This window comes from Cryptomeria japonica, chromosome 10 (genome assembly GCF_030272615.1).
Source record: "Cryptomeria japonica chromosome 10, Sugi_1.0, whole genome shotgun sequence".
NCBI lineage: Eukaryota > Viridiplantae > Streptophyta > Pinopsida > Cupressales > Cupressaceae > Cryptomeria > Cryptomeria japonica.
Genome location: NC_081414.1, coordinates 69,064,165 through 69,085,174, shown reverse-complemented (window position 1 = coordinate 69,085,174; position 21,010 = coordinate 69,064,165). Strand labels below are relative to the sequence as shown.

General features: G+C 36.8%; 1 protein-coding gene across 1 annotated transcript in view; it reads right to left on the bottom strand.

Annotated features, from left to right (window-relative positions):
* The window catches only part of LOC131033292 (polyadenylate-binding protein 2), a 102,294-nt gene extending 93,946 nt beyond the window's left edge, over nucleotides 1–8,348 (bottom strand). The window contains exons 1-3 of the mRNA XM_057964476.2: nucleotides 8,147–8,348; nucleotides 7,958–8,060; nucleotides 7,743–7,813 (exon numbers count right to left, since the gene is read on the bottom strand). Coding sequence (XP_057820459.1) covers nucleotides 7,743–7,813; nucleotides 7,958–8,060; nucleotides 8,147–8,287 — 315 coding nt within the window. The 5' untranslated portion in view covers nucleotides 8,288–8,348. The remainder of the gene's footprint in view (nucleotides 1–7,742; nucleotides 7,814–7,957; nucleotides 8,061–8,146) is intronic.
* Nucleotides 8,349–21,010: the final 12,662 nt, after the last annotated feature.

Below are 21,010 nucleotides of genomic sequence, written 5' to 3'. Positions count from 1 at the left end.
TGCCAATGCCAATGCCACTTACACTTGCACTTGCACTTTAAGTTTGCTCGCTATCTGAGTCACCAAATGCAACAAGTTGAGAAGTGAAAGCATCCAAATCAGTATGCTCTGGCTCTATATCCCACATCTTCGTTTCCCCTTGCTTGTAGTCATGTTGCTTGTGTGAAATGAGGCAAGTTAATGTTTTAAAACTCACTTTTAGGGTTATATTTTAATTTTTTATGTGGTGGAATTCAAAAATAAATAAATTTTGCAAAAAAAAAACCATTTTTGGGGTGTCAGACCGTTGGGTCCTCTTGGGTTCGACCTGGGTCCTCTTGGGTTCGACCTGGGTCCTCTTAGGTTCAACCTAGTCCGAACCAAACCTGTGAATCACGGACCATGTCCGGACCACAGGCGGACCGGACCAGGACCGGACCGGACCAGTACCAAGGGTCTAGGGGGCCGAACCCAGTAACCTAGGGTTTAAGGAAAAATTTGTGGATTAGAAGTCATGTTATGGTTTAGATTGTGTTATGGAACCAATGATTTATGATTCTATGATGTTTCATGTTATCATGTATGGATTTTTGGAGTTGGATTGATGTTTATAGGCCCAATCCCATGCTTTAATGTTAATGAATTAGAGGCTACGTATATGTTGTCGATTCATGACTTAATCCCTCTGTTGATTGGGTTTTTACTGAAGTCATATTTCTATTTATGAGGTATTTTCTTATGAGACGTGGTTGTGGTGATTCATTAAGTGAACCTTAGATGTTATGATAATGTCGTGGTCCTCTTGTTGTACCCTAGGTTAGTGGCTCTCAAGTGGGTGTCGAGACCCTCAAGTGGCTGCCAGGGAATCTCATTGAGAGTTGGTTCATCAAGTGATAACATTAAATTAAATAAATTGGGTTGGCTTGAACACACATTAATAAGATAATTGTTGGTGCCCCGGTTATAACTCGTGTGCTCATATAGATAGAGGATGAGATCTCATGGCCTAGAGTGCTTGTTTAGGCTCAGGATGAGATTGGGAAGGCCTATATGGTAGATCGAACTTGTTGGTGTAAATTATGTCTCAAAATTACACTTTACTTAAGTTGACTTATGATAATGCATTTCATAGTAGTTTGGATATGAGACACTTCGGAAAGTGTGCACATAGGGAAGTTACATGTAGGAGAAATTCCACCTTTTGTGGTCTTATCTTGTTGTTATATTCCACCTTCGGTGGGTGATCCACCTCTTGTGGAATATTTTATTATTTTTCCTACCTACCCTTGTTTCTCATTGGGCCACATGTCATGTTCTCGTGCTCACATATCCATATGGCCTTGCCTTTATAAGCAGGCTCATCTTCTTTGTATGGTTTATCCAATTGATCATATTTTGCATCTTGATGAGAATACAACTTGTTCTTGTCAATATATTGTCTCTCTTATTTGTACTATTCATTGTGCTCTAGATCTTGGTTATATTAGACAAATTCTTACAGAACTTCCTTGCCTCCATGAAAATATTGTTTGGTTCTGCATGTACATCAAATGGGCGCTGGGGACTGGAGTTTGGAGAGGAGTCAGACTACAAGAGTAACCCATGTTGATGGCATGTGATGACACTCTTCCCTATGTGTTTCCCAGGACCGTAACCTTTGTGATGTGTGGAAGCCTCTGGTGAGTTTGTGTTTTGTGGTTGAGCCTATGCCTTGTGGTGTTTTGGTTCTTGTATGCGTTTGTTCCTTGTGCATATTTGTATTCCCTTGGATGTATAGGTGTCGGCCTAGGTCATATGATGTGTGTGGGGCCTTATGTCATTCTCCGAAGCACGGGGAGTGGACCTTTTTGGTTCCACATGGTCGAGTGGTTGATGCCTTCTTCCATTGAGATATCTAGTGGTTTGTTCATGAGCTTGATGGATGGTTCTTCTTCTCTTTCATTCCAGTGCTATGGATTTATGATGCGAATGTAGTCTCTATTATATGTAAAGATTCATTTATGCACTTGTATTTGTATATCATTCATGTGATCATTGTATCATGACATTCTTATTGTAAAGATAGGTGTAAACTGTAATGTAAATTATGCATAAGATGTAAGAAGTAATGCAATGATGTTTTCATATGTTCATTCTCTGTGGAATTGGTACCGGCTATAATTTAGGAATGGTTAGACTTATCATGTTGAGTGATTTAATAGCTTTGGAACATTTGATATTGGTGTATTAAATTGAATGTAGTATCCTAGAAGTGGTAGTTATGTTATAACTCATGGTTATTATGTCTATGGTTTAAAATGAGCACTTTCTTATTTATGTTTAATGAAAAGGCATTAGTTTAAATAGGGGATGTATCATGCATCATTATAAATGTTACACATATCTATTCTAATGTTGCATTTCAATAATGATGTTAAGGTACCTTAGGGAATGTAATTGAGTTAACATGAGTTTACTTCCGCTTATGCATTAATATTATGAAGTCATGTCAATTTAATGTATGAATTTCCTTTAAGAATAATGAGAAGTTGTATCTCTTTTAAAAAAAAATTATCTCTATGATGTTTAGTTAGGTTATTCTCTAGGGTTTCTTGGCGGGCATTACAATAATGAAGTCACCACAATGATCAATGCCCTGGCTATGGCAGTGATTTCAAAGGGCTATATTATCTCTATGATGTTTAGTTAGGTTGCTAGTTGGCTTAATTCTCTAGGGTTTCTTGGCGGGCATTACAATAATGAAGTCGCCACAATGATCAATGCCCTGGCTATGGCAGTGATTTCAAAGGGCTATATTATCTCTATGATGTTTAGTTAGGTTGTTAGTTGGCTTAATTCTCTAGGGTTTCTTGGCGGGCATTACAATAATGAAGTCGCCACAATGATCAATGCCCTGGCTATGTGTTGACGTGTATTTTGTACACAATCATACATAGAATAAAATACCCAAGGGTACCTTATCCTCTCTTGAACGTATGAAATGGGATTGATATTCAAAATTTAAGTACATCTAGAGATTTCGCTCTGGTCTCTGGGAGAGGGACAGGAGCGAACTTAGGCATTTCATCATATTTGGCGATCTTTGCAACTTCGTTTCTCTTGAAGCACCTTCAAAACATCATTGCCTCCTCGTACCTTGGTCTGGAGTGATTTTAAACTTGTAAGGAAGGCAACATAACTAATATTTCGCCCTGGTCCCTGGCTGAGGGACGGGAGCAAATTTGCATTTGTAAGCTCAATCACACTTTGCCAATGTTTAAAAATATCTTCAACGGACTCGTCATGCTCCCTTTCATTCATCTTTAGGATGGAATTCATTTCAACTTGGTGAGAAATCCTCCTTAGTAAGAAATCGCTCTGGTCCCTGGCTGGGGGACAGGAGCACCTAGGACAACATAGGCCTCACTTGGCGTTTTACAATCTTCAAATTATCTTCAACGGGTTCGTTACGCCTCCTTTGCTTGCCTCAAAGTTAAAACTTACTTGATCTTTGCCCAAATCTTGCCTTATAAGGAAATTCGCTCTGGTCCCTGAGAGAGGGACGGGAGCTACCACTGAAATTCGCCCTGGTCCCTGGGAGAGGGACAGGAGCGATTTTGCTTCTATGGTCCATTTTCCTCATGATGACATTTTCAAGTTATATTCAACTGATAAGATGTATCTCTTCTGTTCTCCCCAAATCGCGAAATCGTTCAAATCTTGCAAGGACAAGGCAATGTTGGATTTTAAGCTTCGGTCCTTCAGTGAGGGACAGGAGCGATTTTTGCTCCTGGCACATTTCCATGTTTGCAAATTTCCTCAAATTATATTCACTGGAAAGAACATGCCTCCCCTTATCTCTTCCAATCCAAAATTCATCTTGATCCTGCAAGGACAGTAAAATTTTGAGAAACAAGCTCCGGTTCTTCAGTGAGGGACAGGAGCGATTTTTGTCCCTGAGGGCAAATGTTCAACTTTTGTTGCAAATGACTAAGTCCTGGCGTTCCATCACGTTTATTCCATCTTTCATCACGTCCTTGACGTTTTAGCTTGATCAAAATGAAGTCAGAATGGTCCAGACAAGACATTTCGCCCTGGTCCCTGACTGAGGGACAGGAGCGATTTGTCCTAAAACTCCAAAAATTCGCCATTTTCAAATCTCAAAATCTTCAAAGGTTTCAATTCGCGTTCAAACGCATCTCCTGGCGACCCTGCACAAGACAAATGAAACAAATTAATAACCAGGATGCATAAAATATCATTTTCGCCCTGGTCCCTGACTGAGGGACAGGAGCGATTTTGCTTCCACAGGCCAAAATATCAAGTTTTTAAGACTTCAGTTACTTCACAAGGCAAAATTAGGCCATTTCCAATGCCTGGGATCAATTATCAAAATTTCCAAAATTTGGTCCAAATCACTCAAACAAAATCTCAAAATTCCATCATTAACACTTTTAGGCAAAATTTGGATTTGCATTCAAAATCTGACTGAACCTAGACAAACTCATTTGACCTCCTGACAGATTCACCCTATTTCAAAATTGCACTCTACGAGAGGAAGCTCAACAATCTTCAAAATTGGACTGGATTCTGGCTTAAAAACACCAAAACGGAAACCCTAAGGCTTAACCCTAATCCAGACGACTGACTCACTAACCCAAAACCCTAAAAGCAGAGAGAGAAACAGGCAAAACCGAGCAAAAAGAGGGGGTCCCCATTTTAATGGGGCGATGTGTGAAATGGTCACAACACTATGGCAGTGATTTCAAAGGGCTATGCCCCATAAACCAGACTCAAATTGCTGTCATGACAGCAGCATAAGAGCTGCATACACCATATGTTTCCATCAAATATATGAATTATGCCCCAACTTGCAACAATACACTAAAAATAATGATGTAAACTTATATATGCGGACTAGCTGTACAAAACCCTTTTCAGTGCTGCACTTATAATGTTATCACACTCTAATGGCAGTGATTTATATGGCGGATGGTACCCAACTGTTAGTGCACTCCTTATATGCAGGTCACAGCCACAAACTGAATATATTTCTGCCCAGAAAGAACGTAGAATTACTCCAGCAGGCACAACAACCCTTCAACACTTGTCAAGTGTAATCTTAACATCAATCTGAGATTTCAACAGTTCAGCCCAATGATGACTCCTATATGAAATCACTCCAAGGAATTGTCAGTTTTCATCCTCCGAAACCAGACCTAGAAGATTATTCTCCATAGGTTAATTGAACCAAAGTCCGATGTTCCAACAAGGAGTAGAAATCAGAAAATAGAATTCTTCATCAATATATGCCTCCTCCTTCTCCTTCTCCTTTCTTTGGCCTTTCTTGAATAGAGTTTTTCTCCAACAGACATAACTCTTCAAATGACCCTTGATTGAAAGGGAACTATTTAAAATAAACTTTAATTATAAAAGACCTACCTATTTTGTATTCTAACTTTATTTGAGGCCCTCTTTATTATAATTTTAATCTTAGCTCCTTAGTGCAAATTCCCAAGACCCATGGGAAATTTATGATTGGCATTTTGGGTTTTGAATTGGCTTAATTTCAATGATGGAGACATTACAGATTGCAAAGTCTTATCTTGCAAAGTTATATGCTAAGATACGAGAGGTAAATGTATGCTATGAGACATTTATGCCTATGTTTGTATATTTATGCTTTTCTTCTTGCCTAATTAAAGAATAGATATGATATGTCAATATAAAAGTGTTGATGACAAAGGGAAATCATGGCAGTTCAAGAAATCTAACCAATCGCCCTTTAGATGTTTCATATCCTCTGTTTTTTGTTATTTTCTGGAAACTCTACAGAACAGCTGTACAAAAATGGCTCAATGCAGTCAGAGCTGTATGCCAAGGAGAAAAAATTGAAAAGCAAAAGCATCAAAAAGTACCTAGTAAGGCGGAAGAGTCTCCCCATAGAGGATGCCACTTGGGAGGAAGTTGAAATCCTTGGGCATCAAAATTTGCATTGCTTGATGGCAAGAAATTTTAGGAAGGGTGGATTATCATTTTTCTTTTTCCAAAATAATTAAGGAGAACCCAAAAGCCCATGCCTTTATTCCCATAGGCCAAGAGAACAAACTTAAGGAAATAATCTTGTAATAATTGATTCAGTTTGTCCAATTGAAATGTTTTAATTATTTCACTTTTCAAATAGAACAAATTAAACATTAAAATAAAATATGTCACCTAAATGGAGCACATAAGGCTCTAAATGGAGGACATAAGGCCTCTTGTAACACCCGAGGATAACAAGACCTAATTTTGAATTATTGGGAGATGGGCACCTAAATGGGTGAGGGAAACATATAAAAGCAATTGAAAAGCAAGCAAATGATCATCTAATTTTCATATTATCTATTAAAATAATATTATATTTATTCTAAAAAGCAAGCAAATGATCATCCAATTTTCATAATCTATTAAAATAATATTATATTTATTCTATAATGGTCATCTTAGTTGTCCTTTTTAGTTCGTTCAGTGTAACTACTACTTCTTTTATTAGAAGGCGTAGTTAGCTTTTTAAAAAGTTTTTAGCTTTTTAGCTTTAGGTTGAAGCTTCAGTTAGCTTTTTAGCTTTAGCTTTAGAAACATCGTCTTGTAAGCTCTATTTAAAGGGCCATCGTCTCTTTATTAAATACATCGACTATTTGAGCAATTAATTTTTCATTATCAAACCCTCTTTTCCCAAACAAGTAACATTTCAATTTGATATCTAATGGCTGAGTTGTACTCGGCCAATACTGAATTGGTTTTCTTTTAGAAATTCTAATTTGAAACGATTAATTCTAAAGCATTAAGAGTATTGTTTATGGCTAAGAGCCTACTGCCAACAAATGATATTTGAGTGACATACGCAATCTTTCATTTAGTCACCATACGCTCTCACCCTACCAATCTCGAAATCTTGGTGATCAAAAGGTGATAAGTAATTGTACTTGATTTGAAATTTGCCAAATATAAGTAATTCTCAGAAGGGGACATGACAAGCTTGAGCACTTATTGCAAAACCTTTCTTGTATTATCGTGCATCCATAGTTTATTTTTCTTGATGTTCATGAACATTGCTGATTCCAACCAGCACAATGCAATCATGTAGAAACGTATATAATGGTTTACCTTGAAAAATATAGAAAATGTAAATAAGAAACTAATCAGTTTTTGTAACAATAGCCATAATATAGGCATCAACCTTTAATTGAACGCTCTCATATTAATGACCTGCAATTTAAAATGAATGAAACTCTCCAAGAAATAAGGGAGGAGAAAAATAAGTTGAAGAATCAAAATGCAGCATAAATCATGCAGCTTAAGGTGCTAGAGGTCAAGGTACGGTACATTGCAAGATATAACTGGATCCACATATGCGCGTCTAGGGCACAATTCACCACACCACACACTTTGTGAGGTCCCCAACACGAATTTGTCCTAAAAGATGTAATTCATCTCCTCCTGCCTACATCATCCCGTATCATTTTAAAAGTGACAGCATAAAAAGATAAACACCTGGTCTATTTGCTGTGGGAAGTTGACATTTGCCGAGCAGGGGTTGCCTTTGCTTCTTGAGTCACTAACTCGTGTGTCTTAGGCTCATAAGATAGCTTATACTATCTATTTAGGGCGAGATTTTCTTAGTAAACTATGTTTCGTTTGATGTAATTATTTCTCCATGCGGTAATCTACGGCGCATTTGTAAAATACGAGCAGAGGAGTGGAAAAAGAAATAAGAGAATGGGCTAGTTTCTTTGACGTACATTGCCAACAAAAACGGAACGCGCATCAGCTTCTTCTCTGCTCGCCTGGGCTGCGGCTGCTCCAGCGGGATCTGCAAATCTTTCACCATAAGCTTCTGGAGGGCTTAAAGAGTTAAACCAACCCTAAACCTGCGGATTAGAGGTACAGACATGCAAAAATGGTTCAAACTGTAAGTAAGTGTAGGGGTTTCATTTTCGGGTGATAGAATCGAAACCTTGAACAGCGCCCATTTCCTTTTCGACCTTGGCCTGCATATCTCGGAGGGCAGCTGCTTCTTCTTCCATCTCCTTAAGCCTCTTCTTCATCTCTTCCAGCTCCTGAACAGTAAGTAAATTACGAAACGAATGAATTCAAAAAGCAGGGAGCACTGCATAATGGCATTTGATATTGGGTAATGAAAAACCTTGGCAGCAGCATCAGTGTCTTCATCGGCCTTGCCCATGTCCACGTCGTGGGGAAGAATATGGTTTTCCATGTCTCCGTCCATGTCGCCTTCCACTTCTTCAGGAATATCGCCTCCATACACTTCATGCTCCTCCTCCATATTCTCCTACCCTACCCTTCCCTTCCCTCCCCTCCCCTCCCCTGGCTCTTCACATCTGCTCAAAAACCCACCCTCCCTTTCTTTTTCCCCTTCCCCTGTATGTGGTTGTTCCTGAATTTTATTTCTTGGCCCTTGTTTATATAGGTAAGTATATTTTGTTCTGCAGAATGATCATGCCATGGATTCCCTTTAGCAACGATACCTCATTCGGTGGCTTTCTATCACATAAGGTTGAATCGATGTGAAGTGTGGGCTTTTCATTGAAACTAGATGTTTTCAAATGAACAATTTTTTGTCATCTACCATTTGCATCAAAAGGAGGAATACTGGTTATATTGATTATAATTTATTGATATAAAATGTTCCATTAAATTTGACTTTATAATTGAATTTATAAATATTTATTATTAAAAATTGATATAGTATTAGAAAGATGTTTAAATATTAATAATTTCTCAGTTCAAAAAATGAAGTATAATTGTAAAGAAATTGAAGTATATTTATATACATTTTTTGTGTCAACATAAATGAAAACTAAAACTTTTTAAATGTTTGAATTTCTAAAATTAATATAAATGAACAAAAATCAAAGAATATATTTCTAAAATGTTTTTTAAAACATTATTTTTTTCTAATATTGACCAATGAATAAATTTGATGTTCTTATATGAAAATATGTGTCATAGATTCCCCGATCAAATCCAAAAAAGATTAAATTTGTCAACAATGAAATCAAAACAAGTTCAACATTAATGTTGTAGATTTTAGAGATCAAAATATGTCAAAACATTATAGATTTTATAATTTGACCTAACTAGTGCATTTCTTTTCGAACAAATGTTAGTATATCGATCTAACACCAATCTCCAACCAAGTTATTAAACCTGACAAATATGTATCTATGTAGGCGAGAACAGCAAATATGCCTCCAACAAAGAAAATTACCATTAATTTAATATAGAACTAGAAGACAACTTTATAGAATAGACAAAGAAATTCCAATTGTCCCCTAATAAAATTAACGAGACAAATGTATATTCAGGTGAATGATTTCCCAAAAGCATGAAGAAACTCTAGTTGTTCCAATAATAATAAGAAAAATAAACACTGGTTTTCCATAGTTACAAATATTAACAAAGAAAATAGACAACAAAACAAAATGCCCTCTCAATGTTATGCCCTAATATTAATTGAACACTGAAAAGAAATTATCTATAGAGTAGTTGATATTAGGAAAACCCTAAATAAACATAAAAAATTGATAGCCTAGTTGTTGTGCAAAGATAAAATCTTTTAATGCAAAAAAGAAAAATATTTCTTATTTAGAGAAAAGTGGATGTGATTAGAAGAAACTTAGATCGGTGTAAAAGTCTTATGTCATTTGTGGAATGTGGGCAAGTCCATTATCAAGTTGAACTTTTCTATACATAGAATTTGTTGGTATTTTGGTATGGTTTTGTCATTGATGTCAACACCTACTAAAGCACTAGCACTCTGGAGATCTAGCAGCATTCACTGGCAAGCAAGTAACTATTGCACAGTTACTGGTATATGGTTCACCGGTAGGATATAATGATCACCAGCACTTGGAATGATATGGAAGGCACTTGGTAATGTCGAAGACATCGTGTGGACACTTTGTTTTGAAGAATTAATCATTGGTATATTCATATTTGCATATTTGTTTTTACCGGCAAATAGGTCCAGGGTTACCTAGGGTTACACCGGCAGGTTTATCTTTTCCAGATCAATATGGCACGCTATGGAGATGATTTATTATTGTTGTAAATGCTTTAAGCCGACATGTTTAATCCGTTATTGCATCGGATATTATATTGTTTGTAAAATGTTTTTATTGTAATATCTTATAGAGCTGACCTACTAAAATTGGTCTTAGGTTATGGTATAAATGTAAGATCTTATTTGTAAGATCGAATGTGGAATGCAAAAAAGAATTGTGAGAAGGTATATGCGAGATTAAGCAGAGCTATACACGAAGACATCATTTGAAGGTGAAGCTAGGTTTTTGTGGAAGCATATCAGCATTACACCGGTATTGAATCTAGCATATGAAGATGTTATTTTATGCAGTACATTCTTATTGGATTTAACCATCCAACTGTAGTCAGTGTGACTCCCATTTTGTGATTGAGTAGTGAGCTCTAGGTTGTTGGTCTTTCTGCATGTGCAGACCCCATTTATGTACACTTACTATCTGCAGTAGTATCATCTAATTGTGGGTAAGGTTTCCCACCATGGTTTTTCCCCTTACAGGGTTTCCACGTACAAATATTGGTGTTATGTGTTGTGGATGACTTTGTGTTTATGTTTCATGCATTAATCTTTATCGGTATAGCAATTAACTGTTAACACTGTCTACCGGCATACTTAACTGGTTTACCGGTATTAAGCATTAAGTTGATTGAGTTTTGGTTTGAATTTATTAGACAACTGATTCACCCCACCCCTCTTAGTTGTCTCTGGGGCCTAACAATTGGTATCAGAGCTTAGTCCTCTTTTGTAGAAGTTTAAACAACTTGAGGAGATCCAATGACTACTAATTATTTCAGGAAGGACAGTCCTAAACTTGATGGAACCAACTATGGGATATGGAAGATCATGATGGAGACACATCTGAATTGCATTGGTAAACACATCTGGGAAGTTACAAAGAATGGTTATACAACTGTTGTAGCTGGTCAGACCGCTCCAACTACCTTAGCTAAAGATGAGGAGAATGATTGCAAAGCAAGAGAAGCACTTTTGAGCGCTTTATCAGATCAACAAATCATGGGATTATCAAATAGGTCTACTGCTAAAGCTATTTGGGATCATTTGGAAGCACTGAATGAAGGAGATTCCACAGTCAAGATTGCAAAACTTGAAAGCTCCCGAGTCAGGTATGAACATCTGAAAATGGAAGAAGATGAAAGGATTTCTGTTTTTATGGAAAGAGTAAATGAAATTGTTTTGGGTATTAAATGTCGTGGAGGAACCTTGAGTGAGGATGAAATTGTTTCAAAAATCTTAAGAGGATTGCCACTAGCATATAAAATGAAGGTTACTGCTATAAATGAGTTGAGAACAATGCCTAATACATCAGTAACTAAGGATACATTAATTGGAAAACTTTCAGCCTTTGAAATTGAGGAATTTGGTATTGTTGCTACTATAAAGACAGATTTGGCCTTTAAAGCATCAACATCATCTGCTCCATCATTTGACAAATCAGATTGGAAAGCCTTTTATGCAAGAGAACTTGAAGAAACTAGGAAGGAGAATGAAGAACTTGAAGAACTTGAAGCACTATTTGCAAGGAAAATGCCAAAAGGTCCAGTTGGAAGTAAATATGAAGGTAAAGCACCCTTTAAATGTTTTAACTACAATAAGATTGGTCATATGGCTTTGAGATGCCCTGATAGACATGCTAGACTAAGAGAAGAAGCTAGAAGAACATACAAGCCTAATCCTGAATATCAAAGATACAGATTTAAAAAGAACAAAGACAAATCTTGCTACATTGCTGATGAAGGTGTAACTGATGATTCTGATGAAGATCCAACAGACAATGGATGGGTTTTTGTTGCTATAACAGAAGATCAACCGACACCTACTGCTCAACCGGTAGAACAGGCCCTAGCAGCTAAAGTTGAAGTAAAGGATGAATGGATCATTGACTCAGGATGCCCACATCATATGACAGGAGACAAAGGTAAATTCTTGAACTTTCAAGAATACAATGGAGGTTTAGTAAGATTTGGAGATGACAAAGCCTGCTCAATCAAAGGTAAGGGTACAATATCTCTTGATGGTAAGCATAACATTGACAATGTCTACTATGTTGAAGGATTAAAGCATAATCTTTTAAGTGTTGGTCAATTAGTTGAGAAAGGATTTCAGTTACAATTTAAGAATGGAAAATGCAAAATTATGAATAGAACTGGCTTAGAAATTGCAACCGGTAATTAGACTAGAGGTAATATCTTTCATTTGAATAACAGTGAAAAGACATGCTTGATTGCACATATAGATGAAAGTTGGTTATGGCATAAGAGACTATGTCATGTAAACTTTGATTGCATGATAAAAATCAGTACTTCTAAGGCAGTTAGAGATCTACCTAAAATTGTGAAACCTCGGAATACAATATGTAAGGAATGTCAATTTGGAAAACAAGTTAGAGCTAGTTTCAAAAGTATTCCAGAAAAATCTAATAATGCTCTTGATTTGATTCACACTGATTTATGTGGTCCAGCGAGAACTAAAAGCTTACAAGGTGATAGATATTTCATGCTAACTATTGATGATTATTCTAGAATGTGTTGGGTTACTTTTCTCAGAGAAAAATCAGAAGCACTTGGAAAGTTAAAACTGTTCAAAGCAATGCTTGAAAATGAAATCGGTAAGAAAATCAAATGTTTAAGATCAGATAAAGGAGGAGAATTCACATCTAAGGACTTTAATACATTATGTGAAGTGAATAGAATCAGAAGTCAGCTATCAGCACCTCAGACACCACAGAAGAATGGAGTTGTTGAAAGCAAAAATAGAACTATCTTGGATGCAGCAAGAAGTATGTTATCTGAAGCAAATTTACCACATGTATATTGGAGAGAAACAGTCAGCACGACCATCTATACATTCAACAAAGTTCACATCAAAGGTGAAACCGGTAAGACCCCTCATGAACTATGGTTTGGTAATACTCCTACTCTTAAATATTTAAGAATTTTTGGAAGTAAATGTTATATTAGAAGAGATGAGTATATTAGCAAATTTGATCCTAGAAGTGATGAAGGAATATTTCTTGGTTATTCATCTAAGAGCAAGGCATATAGATGTTTTAATAAGAGATTGCAGAAAATTGTTGAGAGTACAAATGTAAAAATTGATGAACAATTCAGAGGAACTTTAAGGTATATAGATTCTAAACCGGAAACAGAAATTGTGACAAATGAACCTACACTAAATCCACCAGTACAGAATGAAGATCCAGTTACCCCGGTACCATCGGAGGATTCCACAGTAGTTGAAGAACAACAACAAACTAAGACACCCCGGTATGTAAAATTGAATCATTCTGAAGATCAGATAATTGGAAGCAAATTTAAAGGAGTTATGACAAGAGGAAGATTGGCAAATGAAGAGGTATGTCTTATTTCTCAAATTGAATCATCATCTGTTAATGAGGCATGTGAAGATAAATTTTGGATTAAAGCTATGGAAGAAGAATTAGAACAAATTGAGAAAAATAATACTTGGACATTAGTTCCCCGGCCTAAAGATAAAAATATAATTGGAACCAAATGGGTATTTAGAAACAAACTTAATGAAGATGGTAAGGTTGTCAGAAATAAAGCAAGACTAGTGTGTAAAGGATATTCTCAGAAAGAAGGAGTTGATTACAATGAAACCTTTGCACCGGTAGCTAGAATTGAGGCAGTCAGATTATTCTTGGCTTTTGCAACTCACAAGAACTACAAAGTTTATCAAATGGATATTAAATGTGCATTCTTGAATGGAGATCTTGAAGAGGAAGTCTATATTGAACAACCTGATGGATTTTCTTTGACAGATGACAATGATATGGTTTGCAGGTTAGGAAAAGCTCTGTATGGATTGAAATAAGCCCCAAGAGCTTGGTATGCAAGGTTGGATAAGTATCTTTTAAAGATTGTTTTTTCTAAAGGAAATGCAGACAACAATTTATATTACAAAATAACTAATGATGACATCTTGATTATAGAAGTATTTGTTGATGATATAATCTTTGGAGGAGAAGATGGATTATGTAAAGAATTTTCTATTAAAATGCAACAAGAATTTGAAATGTCTATGATTGGAGAAATAAAATTCTTTTTAGGATTGCAGATTTCACAGACTGACAAAGGTATATTTTTGAGTCAATCCAAGTACTTGAAAGAGTTACTAAAGAAATTTGGGATGGAGAACTCTAAATCGGTAAGCACACCTATGACTACAAATGACAAATTATCTCAAAGGGATGAATCTACACTTGTTAATCCAACTAGATACAAATCTATGATAGGAGGTTTACTGTATTTGACACAAACCAGACCTGATATTATGAATGCTATATGTATTGTTTCTAGATTTCAAAGTAATCCTAGAGAAAATCATGAATCGACAATAAAAAGGATTTTCCAGTACTTACAAGGCACTGCAAATCTTGGATTATGGTATCCTAGAGATGAAAATTTTGATCTATGTGCATACACAGATGCGAATTGGGCAGGAGATGTGGATGATAGAAAAAGCACCACCGGCGGAGCATTCTTTCTTGGAAAGAGATTAGTTTCTTGGTCGAGTAAGAAATAGAGTTGTACATCTTTATCAATAGCAGAATCAGAATATGTTGCAGCAGCAACTAACTGTACACAGGTACTATGGCTTAAGCAAATGTTGAAAGACATAAAGGTAAAATGCAAGGAACCTATTACTATATATTGTGATAACACTGCAGCAATTGATATATCTAAGAATCGGGTATTACATTCTAAAACAAAACATGTTTCTATCAAACTGAATTTTCTAAGAGAAAAAGTTGAAGAAAAAGAGATAAAATTGGTTTATGTGAATACTAAAGAACAGCTTGTAGATATTTTCACAAAACCTTTGCCTAAGGAGACTTTTGAATATCTCAGAGATCAGCTTGGAGTCATACCACCACCGGTAGAGACTTAGACAGTTGATGATTGTCATCAACCGGCAGAATTAAAAAACAAATCTTTTACTCCGGTCTTTGATGAGGAAGCTACTTCTCAGGGGGAGTAGTTGGTATATTGAATTGATTGGTATTTTGTATAGGAACTCGGTATTATTATAACTTTGGCATTTGATGTCAAAGGGGGAGAGATATCTATGGAAAAACATATTATCTTTTAAGAGAACTTTGATTAACACATGTTGCTCCCAGGGGGAGAGATTATTGTTTGAGAGAGATTTTTACTCTTTGTATTCTGGTTATGATCTTTTTGGAGAGATTGTTGGTTTTTGGTTTTTGACATTTCTGTTTTGGCACTTTGATGCTTTTTCCATCTTGTGTTGCCACCAATGCCAAAGGGGGAGATTGTTGGTATTTTGGTATGGTTTTGTCATTGATGTCAACACCTACTAAAGCACTAGCACTCTGGAGATCCAGCAGCATTCACCGGCAAGCAAGTAACTATTGCACAGTTACTGGTATATGGTTCACCGACAGGATATAATGATCACTGGCACTTGGAATGATATGGAAGGCACTTGGTAATGTCGAAGACATCGTGTGGACACTTTGTTTTGAAGAATTAATCATTGGTATATTCATATTTGCATATTTGCTTTTACTGGTAAATAGGTCCAGGGTTACCTAGGGTTACATCGACAGGTTTATCTTTTCCAGATTAACATGGCACGCTATGGAGATGATTTATTATTGTTGTAAATGCTTTAAGCCGACATGTTTAATCGGTTATTGCATCAGATATTATATTGTTTGTAAAATGTTTTTATTGTAATATCTTGTAGAGCCGACCTACTAAAATTGGTCTTAGGTTATGGTATAAATATAAGATCTTATTTGTAAGATCGAATGTGGAATGCGAAAAAGAATTGTGAGAAGGTATATGCGAGATTAAGCAGAGCTATACACGAAGACATCATTTGAAGGTGAAGCTAGGTTTTTGTGGAAGCATATCAGCATTACACCGATACTGAATCCAGCATATGAAGATGCTATTTTGTGCAGTACATTCTTATTGGATTTAACCATCCAATTGTAGTCAGTGTGACTCCCATTTTTTGATTGAGCGGTGAGCTCTAAACCATTGGCCTTTCTGCATGTGTAGACCCCATTTATGTACACTTACTATCTGCAGTACTATCATCTGATTGTGGGTAAGGTTTCCCACCGTGGTTTTTCCCTGTACAGGGTTTCCACGTACAAATATTGGTGTTATGTGTTGTGGATGACTTTGTGTTTATGTTTCATGCATTAATCTTTACCGGTATAGCAATTAACTGTTAACACTATCTACCAGCATACTTAACTGGTTTACCGGTATTAAGCATTAAGTTGATTGAGTTGTTTTTGGTTTGAATTTATTAGACAATTGATTCACCCCCCCCCCCTCTCAATTGTCTCCGGGACCTAACAGAATTATGACACAACTTACTCTAGCATTTTGGCCCTTGAATTTTATGCCCTAAAACTAACAAGGAGAGGCTTGAAATCAACACACCCAGAAATTTTGACATTTGAGATATTGATTGATGTCATAGGTTTGAATCTTGGCTAAATGTGTGAAGTTCAAAATTCTACATAGTGGGGATTGAAGAGGGAAAAATAGATTTGAAGGTCAAATGATCAAAACCTAGCGAAATAAACATGCAGAATGCTAAAATAGAATGAAAAGACCATTTCACATTGCTATTTTACCTTCTCCTTCAGATTGAGCTTGATGAAGTGAAGGCGCCCCTTAATAATGCTCTACTTGATATGCTCCTTTGATTGTTGGATGTGGATGGCTCTCCAATGTTGTACACAAATGGAATGAATTTGAAAAATGATAAGGATGAGATGATCAAGTTGCCAAGATGATTTCCTAGGCTCAAAAGGGCAGCATAAACTTACTAGATTTCAAGATGTTTTGAATGAAGGGATGGAGCCCTATTTATAGGAAGAGGAAAGAAAAACGGATGGCTAGGATGGATTCGAGATGAAGGGCTAAGATTTACTTGTGAGCTCACACGAGCTCCAAGAGAGGGTGTGGAGACCAAGAAATATGCCTTAAAGGCATTTCGTATCTCCACACTCCACAAGATGCATTGGAGGAATTAAAAATTCTCCAAAAAATGATATTATGGGGATTGGAGGAATAAAAAGGAATTAAAAATTCCTTGGGAGAGGGGATGCCTAGAAGAATGTGTGATTTCAAAAATCTTACATTCACCTAGGAAAAGAGCATTTAAAGCTAGTGGCTGGATGAAAAAGACAAAGAGTTGACTTTGTGGCTAATCATGATGATTAACCATTAACAACTCATTAGGAGAGGGATTAGAGGAAATGTTAGGTGGGATTTATATTTGTAGGAGAATTTGACTAAGAGAGAGAATGAGTGCAGGGAATAAAAAATTAGAAGAATAATGTTAAGTGAGTTTAGGGAGTTTCTAGAAGAATTAATTAAGAAGATGATTTGAAATTAATTAGCTAAGAGGAAGATTTGTGAGGATTTGATTTTTTTAAGAAGAATAAAGAAAGGGATTGATTTATTAAATAAACCAATCATATGCTATAGTGACAATATTAATTATATTTAATTAATTATTGAGAGGAATTTGAATTAACTTAATTAATTAATTAATTATGCGAGGAATTAAAAATAATTAAAATAATTATTTTTAAGTGTCTACATTTTGCCCCTCTTTGAAGCGAGGTGTGATGACACATTGATTCAAAGAATAATCTTGTTTTGATGTTGATATTGGTTTGATAGGATGCCCCAGCTCTTGATTGATAGATTATGGTATGGTGATTCCCCCTTGGGAGATCAATTGAGGTATTTGATCTTTGAAGTTTTTGCGAAATTGATATCCCGATAGATTTGATTTGATTCGATTGATGAGATCTAGATTCAATCTGGTTTCAAGAAGAATTCATCTTGTATAAGACAAAGATGATCAAAGTGTCTGGTTTCAGGAAGGATTCATCCTATATAAGACATGATTGATCACAATATCTGGTTTCAAGAAAGATTCATCCTATATAAGACATGATTGAAGTGTCTGGTTTCAGGAAGGATACATCCTGTATAAGACATGATTGATCACAACGTCTGGTTTTAGGAAGGATTCATCCTGTATAAGACATGATCAGAGTGTCTGGTTTCAGGAAGGATACATCATGTATAAGACATGACTAATCACAACATCTGGTTTCAGGAAGGATTCATCCTGTATAAGACATGATCGGAGTGTCTGGTTTCAGGAAGGATACATCCTATATAAGACATGACTGATCACAACGTCTTGTTTCAGGAAGGATTCATCCTGTATAAGACACGATCAGATCACAACGTCTGGTTTCAGGAAGGATTCATCCTATATAAGACATGATTGATCACAACGTCTGGTTTCAGGAAGGATTCATCCTGTATAAGACATGATCAGATCACAACGTCTGGTTTCAAGAAGGATTCATCCTGTATAAGACATGATTGATCACAACATCTGGTTTCAGGAAGGATTCATCCTGTATAAGACATGATCAGATCACAACTTCTGGTTTCAGGAAGGATTCATCTTGTATAAGACATGAATCTGAATCAGAATTGATTATGTGAGGAAAAAAAAAAATAGAGGAAGAAAAATTAAGGTGGAAGGGATAGATGAGGAACAAATATGAAGCAGTCGTGAGGTATTTGGAAAGAAGAAAATGAGATGCGAGACCGCGAAGGAAAATGGGGGCAATTGAGAACTCCATGGGATTGTTGAGTTTAGGATTTGATGTAATGATGGTGAGATTTTGTGCACAACAAATGTGGAGAGCCAACCTAGTTTGATGTTGCCCTGAGTGACTTGCACCATTGATTATAGAAATCAGGATGCCATGAGAAACGCAGGGCGTGGACTGACTCTGTAGACAAACAGAAATTTCTTGCACACAACAATGCAAGTGTTAAGAAACACTAATACAAAATTGTGGGTTCGTGCAAGGAAACCCTCAAACACACCGATACCTCTTGTACACGAGAAGGTAAGTGTTGATAAACACTAGTACCAGGTCGCCGATTAATACAAGAAGGATCCAAAACATGCCATACTATGAAATATGCCCCAGTATGCACATATCATAACGTACCTGGATATGGAAGAACCCAGGCGGTCGTAAATAGTGGCAGTCGTAGGGCAAAAGATGCAAGCTTATATGAAAAGATCTAACAAAATCTAACAAGTCTCTTCCTTGTGACCAAATGATACCTCTTGCCAAGAGTAGAACTAGGATGGACTTGGGATTGTTTCTCAAGACTTCTTGAAGCTTACACACAGAGGCATAAAATCTCAGTTTCAATGGGACATTCCTTGTTCATGACTCAGGTGAAGACTTCATCATCATACGCATGTTTTATTGGGAGGCGGAAAAGAAGGAATGTTGTGCATGGGTGGGCTGGATGGCAGATGATTTGTAGCATTGACCTGATAGATAGTGGATCCAATTATTTACCTTGGCGCCTGCACACAGGTTTTCACCAAGGTACTTGTCCATAGCGCCACCAAGTGGTTTTCAATAATGGACAAATTGTTTTCTCTTTCTTTTTCTGATTTTTTTATTTTTTTGTGTCATAAGGTGCCTGTTTGCCAGGTTTTCACCAAAGTGATGATTATTTCAAGATCTTTTTCTCATTTGTTTTTTTAATTTTTCTTGATTTTTTTGACAATTTAAGACTTTCTAAGGACTAAGCATAAAATCTTTTGAGGTGCATGATATTCATTGGATCATCCAAAGGATTGCCTTCAGGAGTAGCCAACTGATAAGCTCCTGATCCATATTTCACTGTGATTACATATGGTCCAAGCCAATTAGGCTTGAACTTGCCTTTCTTTTCTCTTTCTTGTACATTTTTCTGATTTTCCATGAGGACAAGATCACCAACTTGGAATTCTCGGGTTCTGACCTTTTTATGATAACTCATGCGCATACGGTTTTGATATACCCAGAGATGATTCAAGGCCTTGAGGCGTCTTTCATCTAACAATTCTAGCTCTTGTAAGCGGGCAATTTTGTATTCTTCCTCTAGTAGGATGTTTTGTAGCGATATCCTTAGAGAGGGGATCTCGATCTCAAGGGGAAGGATGGCTTCGGAACCAAATACTAGGGAATAAGAAGTGGCGCCTGTGGGGGTACGGATGGAGGTGCGGTAGGCCCACAATGCAGGATGGATTTGGAGGTGCCAATCACAACCCGCTTCATTGACTGTCTTTTTGAGGATTTTTATTAGGGTTTTATTAGAAGTCTCAGCTTAGCCATTGCCTTGGGGGTAATATGGAGTGGAGAAGCGGTGTTGGATGTTGATTTTTTGGCAGAGTTCTTTGACATCCTGGTTCTTAAATTGTTTACCATTATCTGTGATGATAACTTTTGGGATGCCATATCGGCAGATCAGGTAGTTCAGGATGAATTTGGATATTTGCTTGCCAGTGGTGAAAGTAAGAGGGATAGCCTCTACCCACTTGGTGAAGTATTTGGTGGCGGTGATAATGAATTTATGTCCGTTGGAAGATGAAGGGTGGATTTTCCCAATGAGATCGAGCCCCCACTACGAGAAGGGCCATGGTGTAATGAATGACTGCAATTCTTGTGACAGTGCATGAATCTTATCGCCATGCTGCTGGCAGGGGATGCATTTCTTCACATAATTGTATGCATCTTCTTCCATTTCAGGCCAATAGTATCCTGTTCTCAAAAAAAATTTAGCCAATGTGAGTCCACTTGAGTGTGCCCCACAGATACCCTCGTGTACTTTGTGTAATGCCCATTCTGCTTCTTGTTTATCTAAACACCTTAGGAGGGAACCATCAAAATGCCTTCTGAACAAGGTGTCTGCAAGGATGGTGTAACGGGCACATCAGCGGATGAAGGTTTGTTGTTGGGTTTTGGTGAGGTGTGGGGGAATGGTGTTGTCTTTGAGGAAAGCAAAGGTTTCTTGGTACCAAGGGGATTCGGGA